Source organism: Cnephaeus nilssonii, assembly GCF_951640355.1.
Source record: "Cnephaeus nilssonii genome assembly, chromosome: 2".
Lineage (NCBI taxonomy): Eukaryota > Metazoa > Chordata > Mammalia > Chiroptera > Vespertilionidae > Cnephaeus > Cnephaeus nilssonii.
This window is the reverse complement of record NC_137073.1, coordinates 38243445-38270881: the sequence shown is the minus strand read 5'-3', so window position 1 is coordinate 38270881 and position 27437 is coordinate 38243445. Positions and strand designations below refer to the sequence as shown.

The 27437-nt window shown below is 39.7% G+C and overlaps 1 protein-coding gene across 1 annotated transcript in view; it reads left to right on the top strand.

The window, feature by feature from the left end:
• The window catches only part of CCDC192 (coiled-coil domain containing 192), a gene marked incomplete at both ends in the record, with an annotated part of 205978 nt that overhangs the window by 127356 nt on the left and 51185 nt on the right, over window positions 1–27437 (top strand). The window contains one exon of the mRNA XM_079795696.1: window positions 8458–8590. Within this exon, the coding sequence (XP_079651822.1) occupies window positions 8458–8590 (133 nt within the window). The remainder of the gene's footprint in view (window positions 1–8457; window positions 8591–27437) is intronic.

Genomic DNA, 27437 nt, shown 5'->3' with positions numbered 1-27437 from the left:
AGACATTCTAATGCTACATGAAGGCAAGTTGGCTAGTGGACATTGGTCCAGCTTATTTCTTTGAAGTTAGCAGGATCTCAATTATTCTTTATTCTTTCAAATGTAACCCCAATGTGTACTACATTGAATGACCTGCGGCCAGTCTTTCTTGGTTCTCTGTGTGAGGTGGGCTTTACGAGAAGGTTGTCTGCCTCAATAACTGCTAAGGTTCCTGGGACCTTAGACCTTAGGGATCCCAGCTACTGCTCCAGGTTTCAATCATGTATTCATTCCACTGCCCTTCAGCTCTGATGGCCAAGGAGTAACATGATACAGTGGAAAAAAACACTGAGATGGGGAGTCAGAAATTCTGGCTTGAAGACCTGCTTCTTGCAGTTTTATTAGCTGTGGCTTTGGGCAAATCATGACATTTTTCTCTGCTTCCAGATTTGACTCTCTAAAATGCCATGGCTGAACAATTTGGTTTCAAAGATTGCATCCAATTCTGTGTCATCAAGATTTGGTGGTTCTATTTGATTTCCTAATTTGTACTAAGAGGGTAAGCCCCTGGCTGCAAACTTCATGATCAGAAATCAGACACTTCCTGCTTTAAGAAATGGCTTTACAGAACAGGAAATGTCATCTTATCCAAACTCACCGAAATGTAGGACACTGGGTAGGATGAGGTATGTGTAGCCCAGTGCTGGAAGGCACGGTCTGGAGCCAGATTGCTCAGATTTGAATTGAGTCACTCTTTGATTTCGGGAAAGTTACTTAAACCTCTCTGTGCTTCAGTATTTGCATCTAAAAATGGGATTATTAATAGTCCTCTTTCATCAGGTTGCTACAAAAGTGAAGTGAACTAGTACATATAAAATCCTTAACTAGTACATAACACTTACTATGTTACAGGCGGTAAGTGTTAACTTCTCTCTGGATTTCCCCCAGTAATAGTCTGTATATCATATGCAAATAAGGGCAGGCAACTTACTGTCTTTTAAGGGAACAAATTCAAACTTTGGACCATTTTATTGTTAGAAGGTTCTATCTTACAATTAGAATTCATTCCTAAATAAAGCTTATCTCTTTATCTTATATTAATTTGTAACATCTCTTACATAAACACTATACAGGCATTTCTGGGAACTAAGACATATACTGGCAAACTCTACCTCTGTCTCTAATAACTGTTTATCCCATAGAGGGAAAGAATAGAGACTTGGCTCCAAATACTAGTAAACTCTTCCCCTGTAGTGAGGCAAGACGTTTGTCTAATTACTGGGATTTTGTTTTATTTTTATTAGGAATTCCAAACCTTCTGGGTATAGGGAACAGAATTAAAATGTATTTCTATAGCAAGTTATAACATAAAATAAGTTACTCAGGAGGGAAGGATATTCCAAAGAACTGAACAGTGTCAGCTGTGATTTCTAAAGTCTGACTCCTGGCCATTAAGTATCAACAGTGGTCCTCTGGGGCCTAGTTCTTGGTCAAAACTGATGAGGCCTAAGGATTTGTGTACCAACTAGTTCCCCTACAACTTCATTAAATAAAATAAGACTAAGCTACATTTTGTGATTTGTCTTTCATTCAAGGAATTTTATATTTTTTTTATTTCTTTAATCCTCACCTAAGGATATGTTTTTATTGATTTTAGAGAGAGGAAGGGGAGGGAGGGAGGGAGGGAGAGAGAGAGAGAGAGAGAGAGAGAGAGAGAGAGAGAGAGAGAGAGAGAGAGATTAATTGCTTCCCATATGTGCCCCAACCAGGGATCAAACCCGAAACCTAGGTATGTTCCCTGAATGGAAATTAAACCCACAACCTTCTGGTGTACTGGATGATGTCCCAGTCAACTGAGCCACCTGGCCAGGGCCATTCAAGGCATTTTACAAGAAAGATTCACCTGATCCACTCTGTCACTTTAGATGACTCAGCTAACTAGAATCGTCACAATCATCAGGATCAGTTCAGGATCCTCTGATGAATGACACTAAGATGGCTCAGAACAACACCTGGCACAGCTAGCTCTTAGCTGGGTTCATCGAACTTTTCCTTTTTTTTCCTAGGTTCTCTAAAGATATCATGGTAACCCATATTATAAATGCCCTGCCACTAGACTTCAATGGTACTCTTTTAAAACCAAGTCTGTTACTAGTATAATGCCTTTCTACTTCTGCTAATTAGAGCTATTCACACTTTAACATCAAAGATTACCTTTAAATAACCTAACAAATTAATGAGCCTTGTGTTACTCTAAAAAGAAAAATCAGCATCTGGAATTGAAAGAACTTTGTTCAAGTCAATTTAGCTCTTACTAAGAGTCCATGATTAAATCTACTCAAGTGTTCTGGGGCCTTAGCTCTCTCACCTACAAAATAGACACACTGCCCTGGCCAGTGTGGTTCAGTTGGCTGAGCATCGTCCTGTGCACCAAAAGGTCACTGGTTTGATTCCTGGTCAAGGCACATGCCCATGTTGCTGGTTCAATCCCTGGTCAGGATGCACATGGGAGGAAACCAACCAATGTTTCTCACATCAATGTTTCTCTCTTTCCCCTCCCTCTCCCTTACATTCTCTCTAAAATCAATAAACACATATTTTAAAAAAACAAACAAAATAGAGACAACTAACAGAGATGACAATTAGGCTTCATCAATGAGCAGTGGCTGCTGGGAGGGTAGGTTAAGGACTCTGAAGCCAGGTGTGCAACTCAGGATGAAAGAATCTCCAAATCAAAGGTCTTCCATGAAGAAAGAAGAAACACACATGGCATATATTTGCCATCCCTGGACTTTTAAAATATTCACCCGAGGACTGTATAACTATAAAACAAAAGATAATAAGTTGATCTTTTAAGCCAAGTTGTATCCAAATACTACTATCAGATTTATTAGTTTCACTAGAGGCCTGGTGCATGAAATTCATGCACTGGGGGTTGGGGGGTGTCCTTCAGCCCAGCCTATACCCTCTCCAATCTGGGACGCCTTGGGGGATCCGACTGCTGGTTTAGGCCCGATCCCTCTCACAATCTGGGACTGCTGGCTCCCAATCACTCACCTGCCTGCCAGCCTGATCACCCCCAACCACTCCCCTGCCACCCTTATTGATGCCTAACTGCTCCCCTGCCAGCCCGGTCACCCCCAACTGCCCTCCCCTGCAGGCCCGGTCCCCCACAACTGCCCTCCCTCCCCTGCTAGCCTGGTCACCCCCAACTACCCTCCCCTGCCGGCCATCTTGTGGCGGCCATCTTTTACCACATGGGGCAGCCATCTTGTGCGAGGGTGTGAGTGTCAATTTGCATATTACCTCTTTATTATATAGGATTACTAATGATGGGCTGTTAAAAGAGAAATGAAAGGAGATAGCTGCCTATACCTTCTGTATTCAAATCAAATTCTTTGTATGGTAGCATTATAAGTGAATGAAGGTGGGGTGAATGAGGTAGATTTCAGACAAAGTGGAGAAAAACTATGCACTGGCAGGCCCAAGACAGAGATGCCATGGGAAGCGAGAGGTAGGGCCTCAGAGTGCTCCTCACATTATTCCATGTTGGCAGCCACCTACTTTGCCTAGGCATTGGGCCAGCTCTGGCAGGAGATTGGATCAAGGCTATTTGCATGTCTGTTTTCAGGACCTTAAGTTTTGTCTACCCATATAAAATGAGGAAGAAATCAATGCAATCATGCAGAGAACTTAATTTGGGAGGTGGAGGTGAAGGAAAAGAAGACAAATTGCTTGCTTTCAATGAAGTACAAATTTTATTTCCTATAAAGTATGACAAAGACATCTTTAGAAAAGATACTTCAGTGTTTTAGTGTTTCAAGAGATAATGACAAAAATAGAAACACGTATCTGCTACATTGCAAACATAGTACTGGGTACTGTCATTTCTGTGTTATGTCATTTAATCCCCATCAGCTCTATGAAATGGAATCTAGGGCCTGGAGATGTCATGTATCTGGCCCAATTTCTCAGGGCCGAAACTGGCCAAGCCCAGCCTTAGAATCTTAGGCCCTGATGCAAAGTATGTGGGAAGAACAAGAAATTTTAAATAGTGCTAGCCACTCTGTATTGAAACTCTTCTATAAATAGTTCCCTGATTATTTCTAATTCCCATTGACTTGGTATAATGCAAGCTATTCAGCAATGTAATACAGACAGATATTTCCTTTTAAAAATATTGCACAAATACATGATTTCCTGCTTCTGTCCACCCTGTAGGAGAAGTAGGAAAAGAGCAAGGTAATAGGAATTTACCTCCAAGCTATAAAACCTTCCTATTCTTTTAGTAATCAAAAAGGGGAACTCCTAGTTACCAAGGAGACCATAATATACTCCATTAGAGTCAAGTACAACACTTGGGTTGCCTGGCTAGAGAATGCCGAAAGAGCAAAGGAAAATGTTATCATTGCTGAAATCATTTGATGTCTATGACTAATAAAAAAACATGTTGGCAAATTGAATTTTTAGAAGTGCCCAAAGGGCTTGGTTAAAGCTATGAATGAATAGTATACAGTAGTTCTGTCTGGAGAAAAGAGGTGGGTGGGTGGAAGATGGTGTTAAACTATTTTAAAAAGTATCTGAATAACAAAAGGGTCCAACAGAAATCTTAAACAACCAATCTAGGTCCTTTATTCAATTTTGAAAATTTTAGGTTTCCCCTCCCCTTTTCCTTACAGCTAACTAGCAAAGTTCGGTCATTTTGAGTCACATTATCCTTGAATTCTAAAGGACCCACAGGCCTTGTTGGCCTTCTTACCTAACATCTCACAAATACCGGATTTATCCTTAAAGAATCCCTGACAACTGTACCTACCTTAGAAACTGTGAGGGCTGAGATGTCTATTCACGTATGTGCTGTGTCCCTTGGGAGTTAGAGGAAGCCAGAGGGAAAGAGTTGGGGGTAAGCCAGACCTCTAATTACCTCTTAACCCAGGTCCCAGAGGTTGCAATGGGCCTGCCTGAAGATGTTCATCCAGTCTCTGCTTGATCATTCCCAGAGCAGGAGGGCTTTGCCAGGACCCATCCTATCTTGTTATGCATGGACACAGCTCTGATTGTTGGAGGTTGCTCTCTCGTGCTGTGCCAAAATCTGCTTCCTTGTGTTTTCTAAGCATTGTTCCTCATGGTATCTCTAGAACAATGCTGTTTGACTCAACTTCCTCCCCTCTGGAATAGTCCCCTAGATAACTGAAGTCAACTGTTTTGACTCCCAGGTATACTATCTTCTCTGGACTAAATATCCTTAGTTTCTTTCTCAGATCATAAGTCAAATACACAACAGTTATAACAATATTAAGAGGCGGAACATATCTATAAGAGAAAGGTAAAGCCTGAAAAATTAGAATTTTTTTAAAAAGAGAATTAAATCTTTTAACTGAAAAGCTACAATTTTTAACTGATATTGAGAAACACTGTCTTTCCACTGAGTTCCTCCATGCTATCTATCAAGTCATCCTATCAAAACAGAAATGTAGCTTGATAAGAAATGTAGCTTTTTCTTACTAATACCATACCAGCAACTAATGATCATTCATCAGTTCTCACCAAGTTGCATTTATTTTTTGCCTTTGTTTACCGTTAATGCCTACCTTGAGAAAAGGTTCTGGAAAAGTTCTTATCTGCATAGGAATGTTTGTGGCATGATTTCAAAATTTGAATACTAACTATTAAGAATTAAGGGAAGGGCAATGCAAGAATACTAAATTTTTTAGTTCTTTTTCCCAATATTTTATTTTGAAAAATTCTAAATATACAGAAAAGTTGAAATAAATTTATAGTTAACACCACTATACTTAATAACTGGATACTACAATTATCAATTTGCTATCTTCAATTTGTCGCATATCTATCAGTTTCTTTATCCATCCATCAACCAGTCTTACTTTTATTCACAGATCAGCAGAAGTTGCCTTCATCAACACACCTAATCCCTAAAACTTCAGCATGAATATCATTATCAGTTCTTTTTTGATACTTTTAATTAGCTTTCTGTTTTGAACCCCTCTTGCTCTTCTTTTCCTCATTCCCTCCGCTTTCTCAATTTTTATTTCTGCACCCTTCCTCCTACTTTCTATCCCCAAAGTTCTAAGCTTCAAAAAGGAAAGTATGAAAAATCTGAGCATGGAGAGGTCTTGAAGTAGCATCAGAAAAGGTCACCAATGATCACAGAGGGCCCCACAGTTATTATCAACACAGACCTGGGACGGACAAGGCCCTCATGAACAAGCCTATGCAAACCAACTTACAACAGAGTGGGGTATAGATTAGCATGCCCACTTAATAATTTACTATGAGAAACCCAGCTATCAAATACCCAGTCTCCCCCTGAACTAACCTACATAACAGACCAAACTGTGAAGGGGTTTGGTGAATAGACTCAGAAGAAGGAAATTAGTTAGACGGTCCTAGTGGCATGAAGCGGAGACCTTATCCTCATTGATGTTTTGACAGCTGGCCTGCACAGGACCTGACACCAAAGGGATGCTTCAGAAATCAGTACAATGATGACATGAGTAGGTGAACACTAACTACCACTGCCACACAACCAGGCACCTCTCACCTGGATTGCTGGCTGAACCCAATTCCACCCCTCCAACTCCCTTAAGAGAAATTCCGTGACTGCCATTCCCCTTTGAGTAACACATTCTCATTTAGCCATGTGTATGCCATTAATTAAGCTTTCATCAAGTCCTGATCTTCCTGCTTTGGTCTGGAAAACAACCTGTCTTTAACATGGGAGGTCTGTGTCTTTTTAATCCCATCCTTGATAAACTGATAGTACTGGTTTTACTCTCATAAAAAGGGTGTGATCCCTTACTGCCCGAGTGTACTCCTTTCAAAGACCAGGGAACACCATCTTTCCTGGTTTGCGAGAAAAAACCATTCCTTCCCCTATCTTGAGATTTATGTCTGATAAGAAATGTTAGTGATTTCTTTTCTGGGCTTCCTAATTACCAGACCACAGAGACTTGGCAAAGTGAGCTCCTCAGTGGAAAGGCAGGACACAAAAGTGCAAATGTAGGACTTTTCACAATAATCAGCTTCTCCATAGTTGCAGGTAAATCCAATTTTAACAAATTAAATCCATTTTGAAATCCATAAAAGGATCTTCCCAGCCATAAAGTCTCAAGGTAAATCCTTTAGGTATATAACAATTTCCTAATGTAGTTCTTTCAAAGGTTTGGATGTCATAAATCATATTATTTTGCTAGTGCCCCAGTGCACAGATTCGTGCACATTGAAAGGAAATTAATTAGAAGGTGGCTAGCAGGGCGGGACTGGGCAAGATGGCCAGACATGCCCTGGAGCCAATCCCCCTCTATCCCTCCCTGGCTGGCTGCACCTGGGGCGGCACCATGGCTCGAATAGTGTCTGCGGAGTGAGCCAGGTCCCCCCTGCAGGTGGGGTCCCTCGGCCTGGCCTGCGGGGATAGGGCCAAAACCAGCTCTTTGACATCCCGCGAGATTACAAGAGGGTGGTTCTTGGGTGACGCACCCCAGAATCGGGTTCCTTCCTCTCTGGTTCCGGGGTGCATCACCTGAGGACCGCCTCTGCCAAGTCACCACAGCTCGGCAGCTCCTGCGTTGAGCGTCTGCCCCCTGGTGGTCAGTGCACATCATACCTACCAGCCGGTCGGACGGTCACTTAGCCTCTTATACATATAGATAGCAAGGAATTCCTGTTCTCTATTACAGAAAAACCATTCCTTCCCCAACCACTTTCCCTATATAAATACCATAGTAAATATCTGTAAATATCAGCATTTCATGGTAGCTTCACACCCTTTCGAATATATTTGAATGCAAGCCATTATGGTATTAGGGTGAAAATGACTCAGAATCAAGGCTTTGGCTCTTTCATGTGAATGTTTACTTACAGATTGGGAAAAAATCCAATACTTTTAGGCATTGGCACCTCAGTGGTAAAATCGCAACTGACAATGAGAGGCCTTCTCTAATTCTATCTCTTATAAGCAACCAAAACACAAGGTTCAGATCCAGATAAAAACCCTTCAAGAAGGTAAAAGAGTCCAGCCAGCGTAGCTCAGTGGTTGAGTTTCGACCTATGATTCAGCAGCCAGGTTGAATACCCCGTCAGGGCACATGCCTGGGTTGCAGGCTTGATCCCCACTAAGAGGCATGCAGGAGACAGCAATCAATGATTCTCTCTCATCATTGATGTTTCTCTCTCTCTCTCCCTCTCTCTTCCTCTCTGAAGTCAATAAAAACATATGTAAAACAAAATAAGGTAAAAGATACCACGATGCAGAAAGTAGGCTTTGATCGTTGGTGACTCAGGCTCTCTGACAGCAGCACACGCTCAGTCTCAGCCTCAAACGGGACTCAATCCAAACAAACAAGGAGCATTTCATCTGAGCCAGGCTTCAAAGGCCAGGTTCGTTCAGACATCATTAGTTCTTTTTATTCCTTTGATGCATCTGTCTCTAGTGACGGAAACTCTTATTTTTTTTTTAAGAAACTAAAGCACAAAAGGAAACTGAAAAAGCTACAAACTGATTTGGCAACAGCTAAGCAAGAGGCTGCCATCACAGTCCTGGAGCTCAATGAGAAGATAAAGGCTCTATGTGAAGGAAAGCCAGCCCCTAGAGGTCAGTATCACCACGTGACAGTCACTGGCCCACGGTCCTGGGTGGTGTATATAGTTTTATTGGCAACCAGGCAAGAAGCAAGGCCACAGTGCCAGGCGCACACTGGCCCGGCAGCATGCTGACCTGGCCTGACCTCCATTCGGCATGAATGGCGATATCACAGGAACTACTCACTCCAGACGAGGTTCCTTTCACCATAAGAGAAGCAGAGAATGAATGAATAAGCGGTTCTTTAAAGGAAAGTCTCTGAAGCTGACGAGCTGGACTGAAATAGATCTGATACATGTCTTTGCACAAGCTGGGTGGCAGGGAGGGAAAGGCAGGGCCTAAGAAGGGAGACCCAAGGCCCCCAAGAGAAGGGGCTCTGGAGCTGGGCAAGGAGAGGGGCTCATCTGAAAGTGTACATGGGTTTATAGACTAAGAAGGCACAGGGAAGGAAAGAAATCAGTGCTTTAACAATAGGCAAATGAGCCTGAAACAAGTAGGGAGGGCTGGTTGGGGATAAAATCTGGGTGGTTCAGAAAAATTTTAATAGCCACTTTGGTTTGGAATTTTTAGTGTTGTTATTGTTGTATATATTTTTTTACTTTTATTTTTAGTATTCTCTAAGAGACTATAAGCACACATTGGGGGGGGGGGGGGGAGGGGAGAATACCCAAAACCTCAGACTGTCATTAGCAATAATACAAGTTAACATTTAATATCATGTGCTAGGCATTTTGCTAAGTATTTCATGTGTATTTAATTTCCAGAAGTCAGTACATTTATGGATTCTACAAGAATAAGCAGAGGCTTAGAGATGCCCATTCCCTTGCCCCAGGTTAGATGTGTCTGAGCAACACCTGGGCACTCAGCCTCCAGACAGAAATTAACCGAGCCCAGGTGCCTGTGCAGCTCCAGGCCAGTCAGGCCTTTCGTTTCTGCTACGCAGCCGTGGTAGCGCACTTCCCCCTGCCTGCTGGGTCTCTTGCAAAACTGTGATTCCCTGGGATCAATGTCTTCCTTTGATGTGTGGCACTCTTGTAAAGCCAAAAACATGCCATTGTTCTTACTCCGGCTTCCTTTATTACTCATAAGTAATTCTGGAAAAAGAGGAGGAGCGTGGAAATAAACGGGAGGAGGAGAAAATAGGCAATGTGGTGACTTCAGAAAGTGAGACGCTCCCAGCATCCTGACCACATTGTAAAGCTTCTAATATGGATTTGGTTTTAATTTTCAGTTTTGAATAGCACTTTCCCAGGGTTGAAATGGCATGTAACGGCCACCTTGAAACATACGCTGAAGGCCAATTTGTTTTGCTCTTTCCACAGAAAATAAAGATAGTTTATGAATTTGCTTTTACCATCATGAAACCTAAAAGAATAAAATCTGTCAGAGAATCCCATCCATTTAAAGGTCTCTATTCTAAGGCATCATAGCCAGATTTCAACTCGGCTGCATAACAAGAAGCTGAGAGTGATTGTACAGCACACTGGAGAAAGCTCTCCAGCTCCCTTGAGAGAAGCTTTCAACTTCACTATATTTTTAATCTAGTGGGGAAAAATATATATTATTTCAAGGTAGCTAATTCTCATTACTCGCTTTTTGACAAAAATAATATCATTTGCTGTCTAATGATAATTTTGTCCCTTTAATATTTTGATAGGTCAAAATTAAAATAATACAGAGGTACCAGGACTCTCATGCTTTGGGAGAGAATAGGAAACATTAAATCTCACCTTTCCTTCTTTGCCCATTATTTTCTATATTTCCATTTAAAAAACAAATTTATAGTATGGGGGGCGGGGAAACTACTGTATTATGAACAGATACAAATTTCAATAAAGCCAGGTCTTCCACGTTCAATTACGGTTGAAAACAGGACTTCCTTTTGGGCCTACATGTTGCTTCTCTGATTTGGTGGTGGGAAAAACTGAGTCTGTGGACTGACATATAGGACTAAAGTCTTAAATTAAATATTTGCACATTCTTATTCTCCCAGAGGCCCCAAGCAGCCTCACCCTGAATTCAGTAGCCCAGAAGACTGTCAAGGCCGTTGTGGCCCCAGATTAATATTAGCTCTTATTCTCAGAGACTTTGGTCACCCTGCCCTACCCATCAATTCACTTCAAAGTAAAGTCCGGAATGATGTCGGTAACTCTCACATATAATGACCCCCACTTAACCACAGAATGATCAGAGCTGACCCACCTCCCATACACATTCCTCAACCAGAACACCACCCTTCCCCTAGTTATCTTCTGTCCTTTTATAAAATGTTTGTTTTCAGTTCTCAAACCTTTGTTTGCAAATGACAGATGCCCCAGTCATAACAGCTTAAGGAGAAAGGGTGATTTATTGGCACGCGTGTAAACAAACTGAGCAAGGGCATGCCATTAGTCTTGGAGTCTGATAGGTTCAGGGTCTCAAATATCACTCTGTGTCTCTCATCTCTGCTTCTCTCTGCATCGGGACTCCATTCTCTCAAGCAGGATGTCAGAAGAGACTAGAAATATGGCCCAAAGCGGTGATGGGCTGTCCTCTTTACCTGTCCTCCAGAGAGGAGAGAAAGCATTTTTTCCCAGCAGCTCCAGTTAGAAAAAAGTATAAGAAAGAAGTCTGTCCTGGCATGGGTTGGGTACCCCTGAGGGTATATGAATAATCTTTGTGGCCAGGGTAGGGAACTATGGTTGGACAAGCTTCGGTCATGCACTGGCCACTGGATGATGGTGTAGAGGGAAACAAGGGTGGGGAAGGGGAATGTTCTGACTGATTGTTACTACAGGGCTAGATTGGGAGAAAAGCACTTCCTTAGAGGAAGGGATATCCCATTACTGAAAAGAAAGAATGAAGGACCAAACCAACCTGTCCAATACATCCTCATTAGTGGTCAAATTAAAATGTAATGCTTAACGACTCACCCATCCTTAAGTATTTGTACTTTTTAAGTAGATTCTTTTTGGTGAACAAAAGAACTTAATGATCCAAGAAATAAATGTCCAATGGTATAATTTCAGACCCCATAATAGATTGAGAGTGAACCACTTTTGGAAAGGAGTCCCCTTCCAGTCTCAATCAAGTGACATCATAGTCACCTACTCCAAAAGCCTGTCTTATTGTAACATGAAACTGCAAGAGGGGAAAACAGTGCTGATTCTAAATGATATGTTAACTGGATTAACATAAAGCTACTTCTCTGTTATAGTTACAAACTGATGCCTACAGTTCTAACAAGCAAGTTTAATGAGATATTTCTAAATAAATTAGAATTTCTTTTTACCCAAATATGCACTTTTTTCTGGATGTTCCAGAATACTAGGAATACTTCTAAACATAATCAAATTGATGAAACAGTGAGCTACCAAACTTTTTTCTTAATACATAAACACAGTAAACTATTTCATTGGCTCTAAAGAAATAAATGATTTAAGTCAATGGAAAGTTCAACTGAAAAGAAAAACACCTTTATTATAAAACTGGCACAGCAGGAAACTTACTTACAGCCTCGGTGTTGTTTGTTGATTTTACTTTGTTCAAATAATCACAGCCCAGGGCAGATTCCTTCCGTCATTTCCATAGCCTGCACCTGAGGTGCTTACAGCTTTATTTACTAGAAAAATTCAGTGAAATGCCTATTGTACCCTTGCAAAACATGAGTCCATCTTTTGCTAAATCTTAGTATGCAGGAACCTAAGGTTAAATTTCAAAACAATCTTTGCTTCCTTTGGCTTAGGAGGACAAAATTACTTTGCAAAAGACCTCATTGACTACGTCCTTTTGTTGGCACAGGAGCATTAAGTCACTTGCTATGATGAAAGCTCCTATGTTTGACCAGAACATCAGGGTCCAGGTTTATAGATTTCAAGCTAGCGTACTAAAGGGAATGCACTCTTCTGGATTTTTTTTCCCTTTTAATTCTTTCCTCTTAATATGCACAATGTGTTATCTAATTCTCACTTGCACGTTCCCACTATCCCGGTGAAAGCCACATCAACTTTTAAGTCATCTCTTTGTTTGAAGAGATATTCCGAGATGGTGCAGGTGCATTCTGGGTCAGGCTGATCCAGGACTCAATGTCTGAATAGGGCCAGACACATTTTGAGGGGCGGCTTGACATCAGTGATCTTTTAGTGACACAAGACTGTTTTTAAACACTATCCCGTTAATTTTAAGAATCAGACTACTGCTGTCCTATAATTCTTAAAAGACTCAGGAGCAATATCTCTTTGTCAACACCCAGAGCCAACTTTTAATCAACATTTTAAAGAGTATCTTTTATCATGATGTTCGCCTCCAGGCACTCAGCCCAAACTTTCTGTTCCTCTTTTTATCTCTCCTCCTGCAAACTTCCTCAAGATTAAAGCTCCCATGGCTTCTAGGTGTTAAGAAAACAGTGATTTGAAGGTGTTGAAACATTCTGGAATTAGTGAAATTGGTTACATAAGAATGTTACTACAGTAAAACTAGTGAACTGTACACTTTAAAATTGGTTAACATGGTAAATTTTACGTTTTAAAATTTTATCTCAATTAGAAAAAAAAAGTTATTGAAACAATCCTCACTAAATGTAATGGCTAACACCCTGTCACGTGTAAGTGTATTTTAGTAAGTGCTTTGGGCCTAAATAAAATAATGACTTGGAAGAATTCCAAGCATTTAGAGAGAGATCATGTTAATATTTATTGGAGTAAGGCTAGTCTTGAGCAGTTGTCCATTTGTGTCTACGTTTTCTGAACAATGCCATCCTTTGCTCTTCCTACTTTCTGTCAGCCCGGCTCTTTGAAAGGCTGCTAGTCCCCAGACTAGGAACCACCTACCTGACCAGTAGTTCTGCATGCAACCTTCTTTCCCCACTGAACACACATAATTCTTTCACTAGTCTACCTAGAGTTTCCTAAGAAAGTGACAAGGAAGGTCTTGGGATCTCAGTTTCAACTGCTGGGACTTTGTCCAAAAGCACCTCTCACCACCCAGGTCATCAGACGGTATGGGGCTCAGGCTGCTGTTTAGTCAAAGCACAAGCAAGCAGCCTGCTCTTCCTCCTGCTGCCAAGAGTGTTATTGCCTTGACAGAAAGTGACAAGAACTTGAGGAAAGCAAAAGGTGGAGATTCCCCACCCACACACATTATTCTTCCCAACATTTGCAGAAAAGGGTTTTCTTTTAAGCATTTATTAAATCCTCAGAGACGGAAACCATTCCAAGGTGGAATACTTTACATTTGAACCCATAAACACCAGCAATGAATATTAGGGGAAATGAGAGAAGATAGAAGTGATCACTTCAAGGGGTGCTTTGTAAGTATACAAGTCCCTAAGGAAATAGAAATAATTATATTTATCCTTATAATATCTAGGTTCATTCAGAGATTGCCTATCTTTTCCTTTTCCAAAGGCTGTCTTTTCCTTTGTCCACTGAAGTATCCCAAAATAGAGCTGCTTTCTGAAATGGAACCCCAAAGCCAAAGGTCTTCTCACTTCTTCAGGAGTCCCCTCAAGGATAAGTGACTGCACCAGGAGTCCCTGCAAAACTTAGGGATTTATTGCACGAAGATCCCAAGAAATGCTATGTATTCAATATGTACAAATGTAGAGTGATTCTAATTTTCAAAAGGACATTCTAGACACCTCTAGGTCTAAAAATCACTGGTATAAAAACTAGGCGTTTCTCAAGAATTTGTTAGCTGCAAGTGGCAGAAACCGAAAGGAAACTAGTTCAAGCGGAAAAGAAATGGACTAGCTCCTGAGGCTGGTGGGAAGACTGAGCACAGGGTTTCTGGGTTGCTCATTTGGCTCTTGTTTCCCTGGTGGCCCCATCTGAGCTATTGCAGGCCTGGATCAGGAAAGATCCCCTGGCTGCCCTGGCTTAACAGTCTAGGGTGAACATCTGTTTCTGCCTGTTCGCAAGCATTTCCCCCTCCTTTTGAACAGAAGCATGATTTTCCTTTGGAGAAGCGTTCCTCTCCCATCCGCTGCAGTCCTGTGGGACCGTGATCCTGGTGTGTGTTTCCCTCTTGACTCAGGGGAAGGCTGTGACTAGCAGAGCCAACCACACTTGCTCTTTTTCAGAATCTTGAATCTTGAGCTGAGTTGAGTGAAAGAGGACAGAAAAAGATGAGCTGATTCATCCTGGAAGTTGGGCCTTGACCCCTGAAGAAGTTGTCTATTGCTTTTGATATCATATCCCTAAGACTGACTTTACGAGGTCTGGTTGTTAAGCTTTCCTTCAATACCGAGAGCTACCTTATATCTTTCCAATAAACTTATTTTTTTTTTTTTTTTTTTTTTTTTTTTTGCTTAAAGTAGTCAGCATTGGCTTATAATACCTGTAGCCAAAGAATCTTAATTTATTCTAGCTCCAGGGAATAAAACTTCTTTCTCATGGAACCTATACAGAAATCTCAGGGAAGGAATTTGATTGACCCTACTGGTATCACATTCTTACCTATGGATCAATCACTGTGGCCAAGGGAATGGGATATTATCATGGCCCTCACCTAGGTCATGTGCCAGAGTCCAAGGGCAAGGGAAAGTTTTCAGATAAAAGAAGGGAAATTTTTCTGGAGAGAAGACAAAAAATACCTCTCACTATGCCCTTAAATCTATTTTAGTTAAACCTCACAAACTTGGAGAAGACAGCCATGAGCTGAAAACCCCTTTTATCTTGTCAGGAAAGTACCAAATTTCTCTTCTTTCTCTTCTTTATCTCCCCCTTTTTTTTAAACTGCATATTTAGGCCCTTCCTTTGCAATAGGTCTGGAAATCTATTTATTTTATAATTAACAAAGGGTAAGAAGATCCATTCTGAAATTTTTGGTTGGGGTCCAGCATTTGCTAGCTACTCCAGCTGTGGGAATTCAATAATGTCAAGGTCCCCTCCCTCCTTTGTTTGTAAGACTAATTTTGGAATTATACAATTATCAGGAAATGGTGTTCCCTTCCTTCTGTCCATCCCTAAGGAATGCGTTTAAAAAAAAAAAAAAGTCTAGTGACTTCTGTATCCAGAGAGGTTGGATGAAAGGGCAAGCCAAGCCCCAGCTAAATGTCAGACAAGGCACATGAGAAATGGAGCTTGATCAATTGAAAGGTTTCCTCCTTAGGCCTGGAGCCTGCTTTGATTTCCAGAAGAGCACGTGCTGTTTGAGAATGCTATTACATAACCTGGATGAGAAGGAAGATGCTTCCTTTCAGGAAACTTGCAGAGAAGTAATGGGTGCTCCTTTGTCAAACATTGGCAGATGCACATTTACTTGTCAACATAAAACGAACTGGAGAATTCCGGGTCGCAAACAATTGTCAGCCAGCTGTCAGTACCTTTGCAGCTATTCCTGGTCCAAATCTCTTCATACCAAAGTAGGAAAAAATCAATGATGTTCTCTCCTATATTCCCCTAGAAATCTCAAAATTATTTTATTTAATGACTCAATGTTTCCTGACGGATGTTGAAGTTAGAGGATAACTACACTGGTCATATGGATAGTTTTGGAGGGCTTAAGCTCAGTAAATCAAATTTAGAGAGGATGCATAGAACAAGATTCCTCTGCGCAAGTCGGTACATTCTGTTTGAAGGCACAGGATTTATTTCTGGCCAGCGGGATAGGGTTAGATATGTATTCTTACATACACATTAGATAATACCACTATGTGCATTGTAGTAGCCTGCAAGAATATTTGTTTTTGAAGACACACTTCCTTGGAACAGATTACCCTACCATGTCTCTAAATTCCTCGATCAAATCAAACCACATTTTGATATTGGACAAAGAACATATAACTAAGAAGAAATAAAGAGAAAACATAAGAGGAACAGCATTATTCCTGATTTGTTTAATATGCAGATGGGTCCTGAAGAAGTGTCTTAATGGTGCTGGCATAATAATTGGTGCCTACAAGATCCAAAAACATTATTGCTCTTCTGCAGATGCTTTCTTTAATCCCAGAAATTATGGCTGTGGACATTACTCTGATTTTCCAGGAAGACCTGGAAGTCCTGCCATGCCAAACTGTCATCTCAACCTGGGCATACTGTTACATCTGCTTCACAAGGATGCTCTAAACATGTTCAGGGCCACTTTTCCCTTGGCCATTCCTAGTGAATAAGGAGGGAGCTCTGTTCCTATTTCAGGGAATTTTGGGTAGAATTTGTCAAACAGAGAAGGGAACAGCCCTCAGCCATAAACTGAATTTATATTCTTATAAATGATCAGTTATATAACTCTAAAAGGTAAATTTCTGAGGCCAAAAAAATAAAAGGATGCAAGAGAGATAGATGATGCTTCATGAATAGACAAAAACAAGAATTTGTATGAGTCCTCAAAAGCAGAACAAGTACTTACAGACTTAGGTCAAAAGGATAAAACTTACTTAGTTCTATACAATTCTAATATTACCATAACTCTTAAAAAGTTCATAGATGTATAAGATAATAGGATGACAAAATTTTGTCACACTGAGCTGCGTATAGCAGGATTCTGAGCTCACGTTAAAGTCTCCTTCTCTAAGTTGACTTGAAATATGTCAACCCATTTGACAGTTTCTTCCAGTTCCTTTATCCCAGGTGACCAGAGTAACAATTTTAATAACTTTTTAGGGTCAATAGGTCAGTCTAACTTTGAGTGGCAAAACCTCTGGTCTTATCTCAGGTTGCTAAGTAAATTTCTGACAAAAGATAGTTAATTTTCAATTTGCTTTCTTTTATTTTTGTAAGGTATGCCACCAGCAGACAGTATTCATTTTAATTTAAAGTTAGATATAATGCTAATTAATATATAATTTTTATTTACTATTTTTTAATAATTACTTGGAGGCAAGACTGGTGTGGCTCAGTGGTTCAGCATCGACCTATGAACCAGGAGGTCACAGTTTGATTCCTAGTCAGGTCACATGCCCAGGTTACAGGCTAGATTCCCAGTAGGGGGTATGCAGGAGGCAGCTGATCAACGATTCTCTCATCATTGATGTTTGTTTCTATCTCTCTCTCCCTGTCTGAAATCAATAAAAGTATTTTTTTTAATTACTTGAAGTTTTGAGAACTCTTTTAAAATGCACTTTATGTTTCCGGGTTTTAAAATCTCATATATCTATAGTGATCATATTATTAGAACTAAAAATCAAAACATAGCCTGACATTGTTCTAACATATAAAATTATATTCATACTCAAAAATATTTGAAATCAAGAGTATGCTACAGAATCCTAGATATATTATTACTATATTTATAGTTCAAATAGGGTTGCATGAGAGAGTGGAAATACCACATTTATTTGGCTGATTTTACTAGTGATCTTAGCAGCTAAGAGTCTTGTAGGGTCTTCCATGTGAAGGTTAGTAGAATGTAATTAATGCCACAAATCCAACAGACTGTCGGGAATCATTAAGGAAAACAGAGAGCTGATTACTCTGAAAGTGAGAATTGGTGCTTATCTTCATCAATTGTATCAGAAGAAAAAATATTAGAATCAGACCTTATATAATCCACCTATCTTAATGCTATAAATCACATATTCAGATGCAAGTGGCAGATTGTTTCTTTTTCATAGCCATAACTTTTCTGTATGAGTCCCAAGAGAAGGTAATTGAACTTGAGAAAAGATGTCCTTCTTTTGAGGTTGCTTTTGATCTGAAGCCAAAGGGAAGTAATTTATTTAGCAGAAGCTGTGGGTTCTAAACAATGTCTATGTGGTAATATTGGCAAACAAAATTAAATATACCTTAATTTATTTGTCAATAAAGCAGTACCAAGATGCTAAGAAGTCTCTTCAGGATAAATTCTTAAGGAAATGGAGACTGGTTGAGGTTTTCTTTTTTCCTCCCACATGAGCATAGGTTCATAAGCATTCTTATTTACTATAAAAAGGTTTTGGTCCTTCAAAACTTTCCTGAAAAACACTGATCAACCTAGCAGTCTTTTAATGCCTCATTTACATAAGCTTTTCTTCTGTTTAATTTAATCTAAGGCAATAAACAAACACTCTTGCTCTTTTTTAAATACTGATTTCACATGTATATTTCTATTTTGGTAAGATATGTATTATTCCTGGATAGATTACATGTATGCATTATATTTGGTCTTAGAAAGCTAAGCAAGCAAGAAAGAAAACCTTAATTGAACTTTAAATCAAGGAAGGGACAGAACAAAAAATAAAGATTACACTAGAGAAATAAAATCCACATGAAATGAGTAAAATCCAAACCTAATTGAAATGATATAGTGATATACACTGGAAATTTCCCCAAAAACGCCACTGGGGAACTAAAGACTTTGTACCAGTTATTTCCTCTTTCTAAGCTGCCTTAACCCTTTACCCCAGTCTGCACCCCTGCCCCATTTTTCCTTCTTATCCTTCTTCAGAGTGTCCTTTAGAACTACCTCCATCGCCACTACCATCTCTCCACCTACACCCTGGCCTTCTCATGAGTTATGCATCCATAATCCTTGTTCACACTGCAGTCATAACACCTATTATTAATATCTCTTTGTTTAGCTTTCTTTGCAAATAGACTATAGATTTCTTGAAGAGAAATAGATGGCATCTTTTTCTTTGTATCCATAGCCTAGCACAGTGCCTGACTCTTGATTGTCATGTAATGTTGAATGGACGGATATGGAATAAAATAATGGATTCTGTCCTGGCGCTCTATTGCTTAATATGTTTATGAATTACTAGGTGATGAAGAGAGTTTGCTTATTAGATTAAAATTTTAACGTCAACCCGAGTGGCAGATTTACCAGAGTGTAATTTCAGATTGCCAGGGATGCCCATGGGATCGTCAGCACAGCCTACGGGCTCCCAGGTTGAAGGAGATGATCAAATCCTAAGATTGATTGGAAGTATTCCTAGTTCTTCTGCACTGTATTGTAATAAGCTGACTTTGAGTTATTGCTGTGTTATTTTATGAATTTTCATGTTACCATTTCAACTCAATAGTGTTAGGTACTCAGGGTTCAAATCAGAGCTTTGTCGTTACTTTGGCAGATCCTGTAAAAACTAAACTGAACATTAGTTCCAAAGTCTTTTCTAAACTACTTTTAAATTGGCTGGCCTCCCTGCACTGTCTAGCACTCTGGGCCAGCACCCAGCAAGCTTGCATTGGCCATGGTGTGTGCCTTGAGCCACGCTGACACTGCCCATTGTGCACACCACTCCCTGATCTCCTCTGGCCCTATCACTAGTTGACAATTTTATGATTATTTATTTGGTTCCAAAACTCAAGGTGACTTCTTGGGTTCTTACTAATTCTGTGATTAATGGATATGTCCCCTGGCATATTTCTGCTTCCAGTTTTTAGGTAATATCTTGCCTAATCCTAGTTCAGCCTTTAGGATTCTCTCTCTTGTAGCCTGATGTTCCATTCAAGTTGGTCTGGTTCCCATATATATACCAAGATCTGTTAGGAATTTAACCTTCTATGGTCTGGCTGAAGTCAACTGTTGCTTATTTTCACTTAGATCTTGATTACCTAACCTCTGTTCCTTCACATACGGTCTTGTTGTTTCTTAATCATCTCAGTGCTTTACACTAAAGGCAGGTTAATTATTCAGGAGCGCAGGTTTGGTAAACTTACTTTCATAGTCAGAAACACTTCAATGGCTTCCAATTGCCTGTGAAGTAAAGTTTATATTTTTAGCCTGGCGTTCAGCACCCTCCATGAACTGGTTTCTACATATCTTTCTAGGTTGATTTTTTAAAACTTCCTTTTACAAACTCATATTCCTTCTCTCCATCAAAACATCTGGTAGAAGTCCTCTATCTCTTTGTCCACTCCTGCCTGTTTTCACTTTGTAGCATGACTATAGACCTCAGAGGAGCATTTAACTTTGCCCAGAAAAGCAGCCATGATTTTTTACTAGAAGGTTGCTTTCTCATTCCCCAAGACAACTATTCTGTACGTTCATATCTCTTCCCGGACTTCTTTCCCCTCCTCCACACTTACACCCAGCTGATGACCTCACCTATAATTTGCTGAGAATACACAGGTCGTCACATGGGGACTCTCTCATCTTTCCAACAAATCTAAATTCTTGCTTCATGTTGTCACCTGTGTTCTCCCGGCTGCCTTTTCTTTGTGTTCCTCTCCCATTCAAGGCTCTGTCCTCTACTAGTGCTCCAGACCCCATGGTTCTCACCTTCCTGGGTATGTCACTTATTTACCCTGTTTCACACTTGCATCATATACTCCTCTTTACAAGCTCATTCCTATCTGCATAGTTACATGTTAGCACTTTACATCTCTGCCAAAACTTTCTTTGATTTCTCATCACTCTATTCCCACTCTTATTCTAAGATAAACAACCCTACACAATGTCTTCACTTCCTCGCCTTCCTCACATTTGCTATTTAATCCACCTCAGTCTTGTTCTCTCCACCCTGGTTAGATGAGGGTATTTGACTGAAAGTCCTCAAGTCAAGGTCCCCAACAACCTTCATGATGACAGACCTAGTGTAAACTCTTCTGTGTTCATCTCACCTGAACGCAGAGCATCATACAACACAGAAGACCACTCCTCTCTTATTGATACATTTCCGATCTTGGCCTGTGTCAAACCACATGGCCCTGGTTTTTCTTCTTCCTTATTAGTTACTTCTCTAATGTGTTGAATTCTACTTTATAAAATCTCTAAATATCTTCAAGACCTAGTGCCACATCCCCTCTTCTTCTGAGTCTTCTATTATTCCCTGATTGTCTCATTCATTCTCATGGCCTTAAATATCACCTCCAGTCTAATAATTCCTAAATTTGTATCTCTAGTCCAACCTTCTTCCTTTAACTCCAAATCCATATGTTCTCAGGTGGACTTTATATTTCTGGTTGTTTAGCTAACCTTCCAACCTAATCCTGTTTCAAACATGTCTTTCCCTATCTTCTCCCATCTTAGGCAACAGCACCTCCAAACAAATTGGTAAAAAGAAAAGTTATAAATTTGGCTCAGTGTGGTAAAGAAAATAGAGTTCTATGACATAAAATATAGGTTGAAGTACAAGTGGAGAACACATTGATGATTAGGTCAGCCAAAACCTCTTTAAGAAGGACATGCCATTTCAACTGGAACATGAAATATGAGAAGGAATCATGCCTATAGAAAGGCAGAGGAAGAGCACTCTCCTAAAGGAAATAGCAAGTATAAAACTGTTTTAGGGAAACAGTTCAGTGTATTTTTTTAATAGTTACAAACAGAATATCCCAGGTGTGAAGTAAATAAGATGAAGGTAGCAGGGAATGAGTATGTAATGATAGGGACTAGATCAAATGTGAGTATTTCAATAGTCCAGGTGGTGGTTTGGACCAGAAAAGCAGAATTGGAGAGAATGAATTGAAATTCTTAAAAAAATTTTAAATTATTTTGAAAGTTTTATTGTGGTATAAAACATATAAAGTGTTTATCGTTTTAACCATTTGTAGGTGTACAACTCAATGGCATTAAATACATTCACAGTGCTGTGTAACCATCACCACTACTGATATCCAAAACTTTTTCATCATCTCCAACAAAAATTCTGTACCATTAAACAATAACTCCCTCTTCCTTGCAGCCCCTCGCAATCTCTATTCTACTGTCTGTCCCTATGAATTTGTCCAGTATAGGACTTAATATAAGTGAAATCATATAGTATTTATCCTCCTGTGGTTGGCTTATTTCACTAAGCTATGCATGTTTTCAAGGTTCATCTGTGTCGTAGCACATATTATTAAAAGTGTATCCCTTTTTATGGCTTAATAATATTCCATTTTATGTATATGTCACATTTTTTAAAATTTTAAATTGATTTCATCTTTTTTGGGGAATCACAATTAGTGAGACATGATGATGAATCAGATGTGGGGAAGAAGGAAATGAAGGTAACAAGAATGATTCCTAGGACTCTAGCTTGTGAAAACAAGAGGCAAGAGATAAGTGGGGAAGACTTGAAAAGAATATTTCTTAATCCTAATCAAACTGAGTAAGAAGTCATAATCTATTGACTAGAGGGGGATTCCTGAGGCATGAGGTCCCCATTAGGGTCTGAAATAATTAATATGAGTTAGCCATGTTAAGAGATATGCGTGGGAGGAAGTTAGATACAGAAGAAAATTTAAAAAGAGTAGACCAAATGGTAACAGTAATAAAGATATTCGTTTTATTTTGCCTGGAATACCCCCTTCTAATTCCTTATGGCCCTCTCTAAAATTTTCCTGATCTTCAAGTCCCAGGTGAAATGCCAGCTCTTCAGACCCCTTACCCATTTATTTATGCTCTTTCATTTTTTTATTATTGTTTGTTTGTTTAAAATATTACAAATAGTAGTGCATAGTCTCCTTTTCCCCCCATTGACCTCCCCCTGGCCTCCCCCGCCCCCGACACATGCCGTCATTTTGTCCATTTCTTCCTTATTATACCATAAACTCTTTGAGGGGTGTATTGTGTCTTTTGCATATTTGTATCTTCAAGACTGTTGCCTTACATAAAGAAGACTAGAAGTGTTGGTTTTTAGCAGAGTATCATTATAAAAAATGAGAATGAAAGATAATATGCAAACTACTATACTAAAACAAGCCAAGAGGCTATAATGAACATTAGTTACAAAAATTATTATTTGAAGATATTAAAGGTTTTTATATCAGAATTAAGTTGTATAATTATTTGATGCCATTACATTTTTAGAGCAATGAAGGAAGCCTCTAAGTTACAAAGTAAGCATCATAGAACCTTAGTATCCTGAAAGAAAAAGTAGACAATTCTGAGATAGTTAAGGGGCTATTTTTTTGTTGTTGTTGTTATGTTTTGTTACATGTAAATCTAATATCTAGAAAGATTAATTCCTGCATGGAACTAAGAGTACAGATATAGTCATTTCTAACTTATATAAAAACTAATAGCCCTGTGCACAAATCTGTGGGCCAGTAGCTTGCCAGTAGCTCACTGCCACCCTCCAGTAGCTCTCTGCCCACTGCCCTGCCCTCCTGTAAGTTCCCCCTCCCATCCCCTCCCCCGCTCCCTCTCCCCCCCGCCCCCCCGCCCCCCGTCTCCCCTCATAGCTTGCTGCCCTGCCCCCTCCTGTAGCTCTCCGCTGCCCCACCCTTCTGCTGATCCATGATCCGGTCGTTACACGGTCAGTCATTACCTTTCACGGCATAAGGACCATTTGCATATTACATCTTTATTATATAGGATTGGTTTAGGATCTAAGATGCTGACATTAGTTGAGATGTAGTGTAGATTTTTCAAATGCCTTAAAATAATCTATGCAAACTCAAAATATATTCTCATTATAATTTGAAGTACTTGCAAGTATGTATATAGATTTCAAATACATAGGTATAATGGAGAGGATTTAAATTATATCTTCACTAACTAATAGATAGGATACTGGTAGAGTTACTTTAAGCCACAGAGACTCAACTTGTCAAAATTCTAAACAAGAGCCCAGCCAACGTGGCTCAGTAGTTGAGCATTGACCTATGAACCAGGAGGTCACTGGTTCAATTCTCGGTCAGGGCACATGCCTGGGTTGTGGGCTTGATCCCCAGCAGGGGGCGGGCAGGAGGCAACAGATCAATGATTCTCTCTCATCATTGATGTTTCTATCTCTCTCCCTTTCCCATCCTTTCTGAAATCAATAAAAATATATATTTAAAAAATTCTAAACAAGAATATGTCAACAAATATGGAAAACAAAACAATAGCCAACAGGCTAGAAACATTTACATAATCTTTAAGAAAGAAGATGCATCCCAATTTTTAAGAAAGAAGATGCCAAGTAGTGCAGTAACTATAGGACCATTGCTCTAATTTCTCATGCAAGTAAAATGATGCTCAAGGTGATGCAACAAAGTCTTGTATCTTATATGGAGCAAGAAATGCTGGATGTTACAAGCTGGATTCGGAAAAGGAAGAGGCACTTGAGACCTAATTGTGAGCATTCATTGGATACTGAAGCGCTCCAAAGAATTTTAAAAGATTCGTGTGTTTTACAGACTACAGTAAAGCCTCTGACCGTATAGCTCATGGAAATCTAGGGGTTGCTCTAAAAGAAATTGTTGTGCCTCAGCACTTGATCGTCCTGATGGGTAACCTTTATTGTGGACTGGAAGCCACTGTCAGGACAGAAGATAGAGGGGCAGAATGGTTTCTTATAGGCAACGGTGTCAGATGAGGGTGCATCTTATCTACTTGTGTAATCTGTACACAGAACATATCATAGGAAAAACTGGCCTAGACTCAGAGAAAGGAGGAGTAAAAACTGGTGGAAGAAATATCAGTAAATTAAGATACATAGATGACACCACCTTACTGACAGAAAGTAGCAATTATTTGAAACAACTTCTGAGGAAATTGGAAGAAGAAAGTGCCAAAGCAGGACTGCCATTGGAACATCAAGACAAAAATCATGACGACAGAAGAAATATACAACGTTAACATAGACAATGAAGACATCAAAATTGTTAAAGATTTTGTTTACCTTGGTTCAGTCATCAATGCCAATGGAGACTGCAGCCAAGACATTAAGACTGAGACTCAGAAGAGCAGCAATGGAAGAATTAGGAGAGACCACTAAGAGCAAAGATGTGTCATCAGAGACCAAGGCTAAGATCATCCATATTCTCCTGTTCCCAATTTGTATGTGTGGTTGCAAAAGTTGAGCAGTGAAGAAGGCTAATAGGAACCAAATTGATTCATTTGAAATATGGTGTTGGAGAAGGGCTCTGTGGATAACCTGGACTGCCGGTCCTGGAACGATGAACGAGTGGGTCCTAGAGTTAACTAAGCCTGAAATATCACTGGAAGCAAAAATGACAAAACTGAAGCTGTCCTACCTCAGGCACATCAGGAGAAGGCAGGACTCTTTGGACAAGACAATCATGCTGGGAAAATGGAAGGCAGCAGGATAAAAGGAAGACCAAATAGGAGGTGGATTGACCTTATAAAAGAAGCACAGAACTGTTGAGGACAGGATATTGTGAACATCACTCATTCTGGGTCGCCAGGAGTCTGAGCAGACCTAACGGCATGTAACACACACAACTCTAATAGTTCACTTGGCAACTAGCAGTGTGGTCCTGACACCATCTTATCATTGTCCAGTTTTATAAAAATGTGGCATTGTTTTATATGATGTTCTAAAAAAAAAAAGCCTAGATAACTATAGCTTTTAAAGAAGCATTTAGAAATCAGTATTATAGTCAAATGTGAAAAAAAAATCAACAATCTGGTTAAATATACACCCATGGTTCAGGGTTAGAAAAAGAAACAGTATAGAGTAGGTTTATGTGAAAGTAAAATGAGAGAGAAAATAATGCTCTCCATTGTTTAGAGGGACAAAGAAGTGGCAGAAATCCAAATACCACAGGAGACAAGATTAATATTAAGTATATCTGTCAACATCCTGCTTGAAAATCTGAGCCAGGATCCGAGGTATCTAAAAACATCCAGAGGGGTTTCTCCTAAGAATGACTCATACTCTCTGCGGCAGAAAGCCCTAAAATAGGATGTTAGAAGTCAAACAGACCTAAGTGACCATCTTGTCCAACTCCCATGTTTTATAGATGAGAAAACTAGGGCCCAGAAAACCCTCTTTCCACTCTGCAGCTCTGGGAGGCACCAGGAAGTAATAGACAGAATACAGACTTTGGAACCATACAGAAGTAGGTTCAGATCCCAGCTCAGTCGCTCAGACAAGTCCTTTACTATCTCCGAGCCTCAATTTCCTCAAGTGTAATATGGGAATAGCTACTTTTTCAAGATGGTTGTGATATTAGGAATAATGTACATAAAGCATTTGGCACATAGACAATCAACAAATGCTAATTCTTATTACCCAAAATGCTGGGGTTCGTGGCAGAACAAGGACGCCCACCTCAATCCAAGCATGTCCTCATATACCTTTAGAAATCCCAATCAGCAGATCTCTTTCCAAAACAAGGGTAAGCAGAGAGGGTGGTACACTCTTCTATAAATACTTAGACCTTTAATAATCTGGAAATATCAAATGAGTCAGTATTGTAGAAAATGCCAGATGGAACTTCCAAATTTTTCCAGGACTTCCACAAAGCAAAGAATAGCTCAACACAAGGGGCCAAAATCTAATAACTTTGGGAAAACACTTCTAAATACAACTGAAGGAATATTTCTAAACCGGATCTTTCATACTTCAGTATATGTGGGGGTGGGGTATCAATGTTGCTTATATGTATGCCAAAATAGGTTTTGTAAATTACACAATGGATCTATTTTTTTTATTCAGCAAAATTGCATTAGATTTATCTAACATTTACAGCAGGGGGGGGGGGGGGGGAAGAAAAAATCCAAACCTTCAAAGACTGAATGAGTTATACAGAAAGCCAGATTCCCGAAGCCTTTATAAAACAGTGAGGCACAGCTAAAATATTCATTTGTCCTAATTAGCTACCTTATCTCCACTGTAAATGTACATGCCATGGAAATATAGGCCCTACCATGTTCAGGATAAACTTAATGAATCACAGGCATTCTGACTGCTCAGACCTGTTAGTCCTATCTAATTCTAACCCACTGGTATAACATAGTCATTAGCCATGTAAAATGAGGATGGATAATTTAAGTTTCTACAACTAGGCATCTGCTCTGCTGAATACCTTCTTAGAATCATCCCTTTGAAACTAATATGAATGTTTTACAAGGAAGCATAATTACATCTAGTAGTATAAGGAAACACCTTGTAACTAGCTTCTCCTGGTTACTACTTAGTTTGTTTCCAAGTGCCTAGAGTTGCCAATATGGTAATGAAGATCTGGATAGCTGAGAAAGGTAGGAGATATATAGGATTTTGGAACTAGAGAGGATCTTAACAAGGCCAAAAATTAGGCTACCGGCTAAATCTAGCCATCTGGAGTGTTTTAGTTGTTCTTTAAAC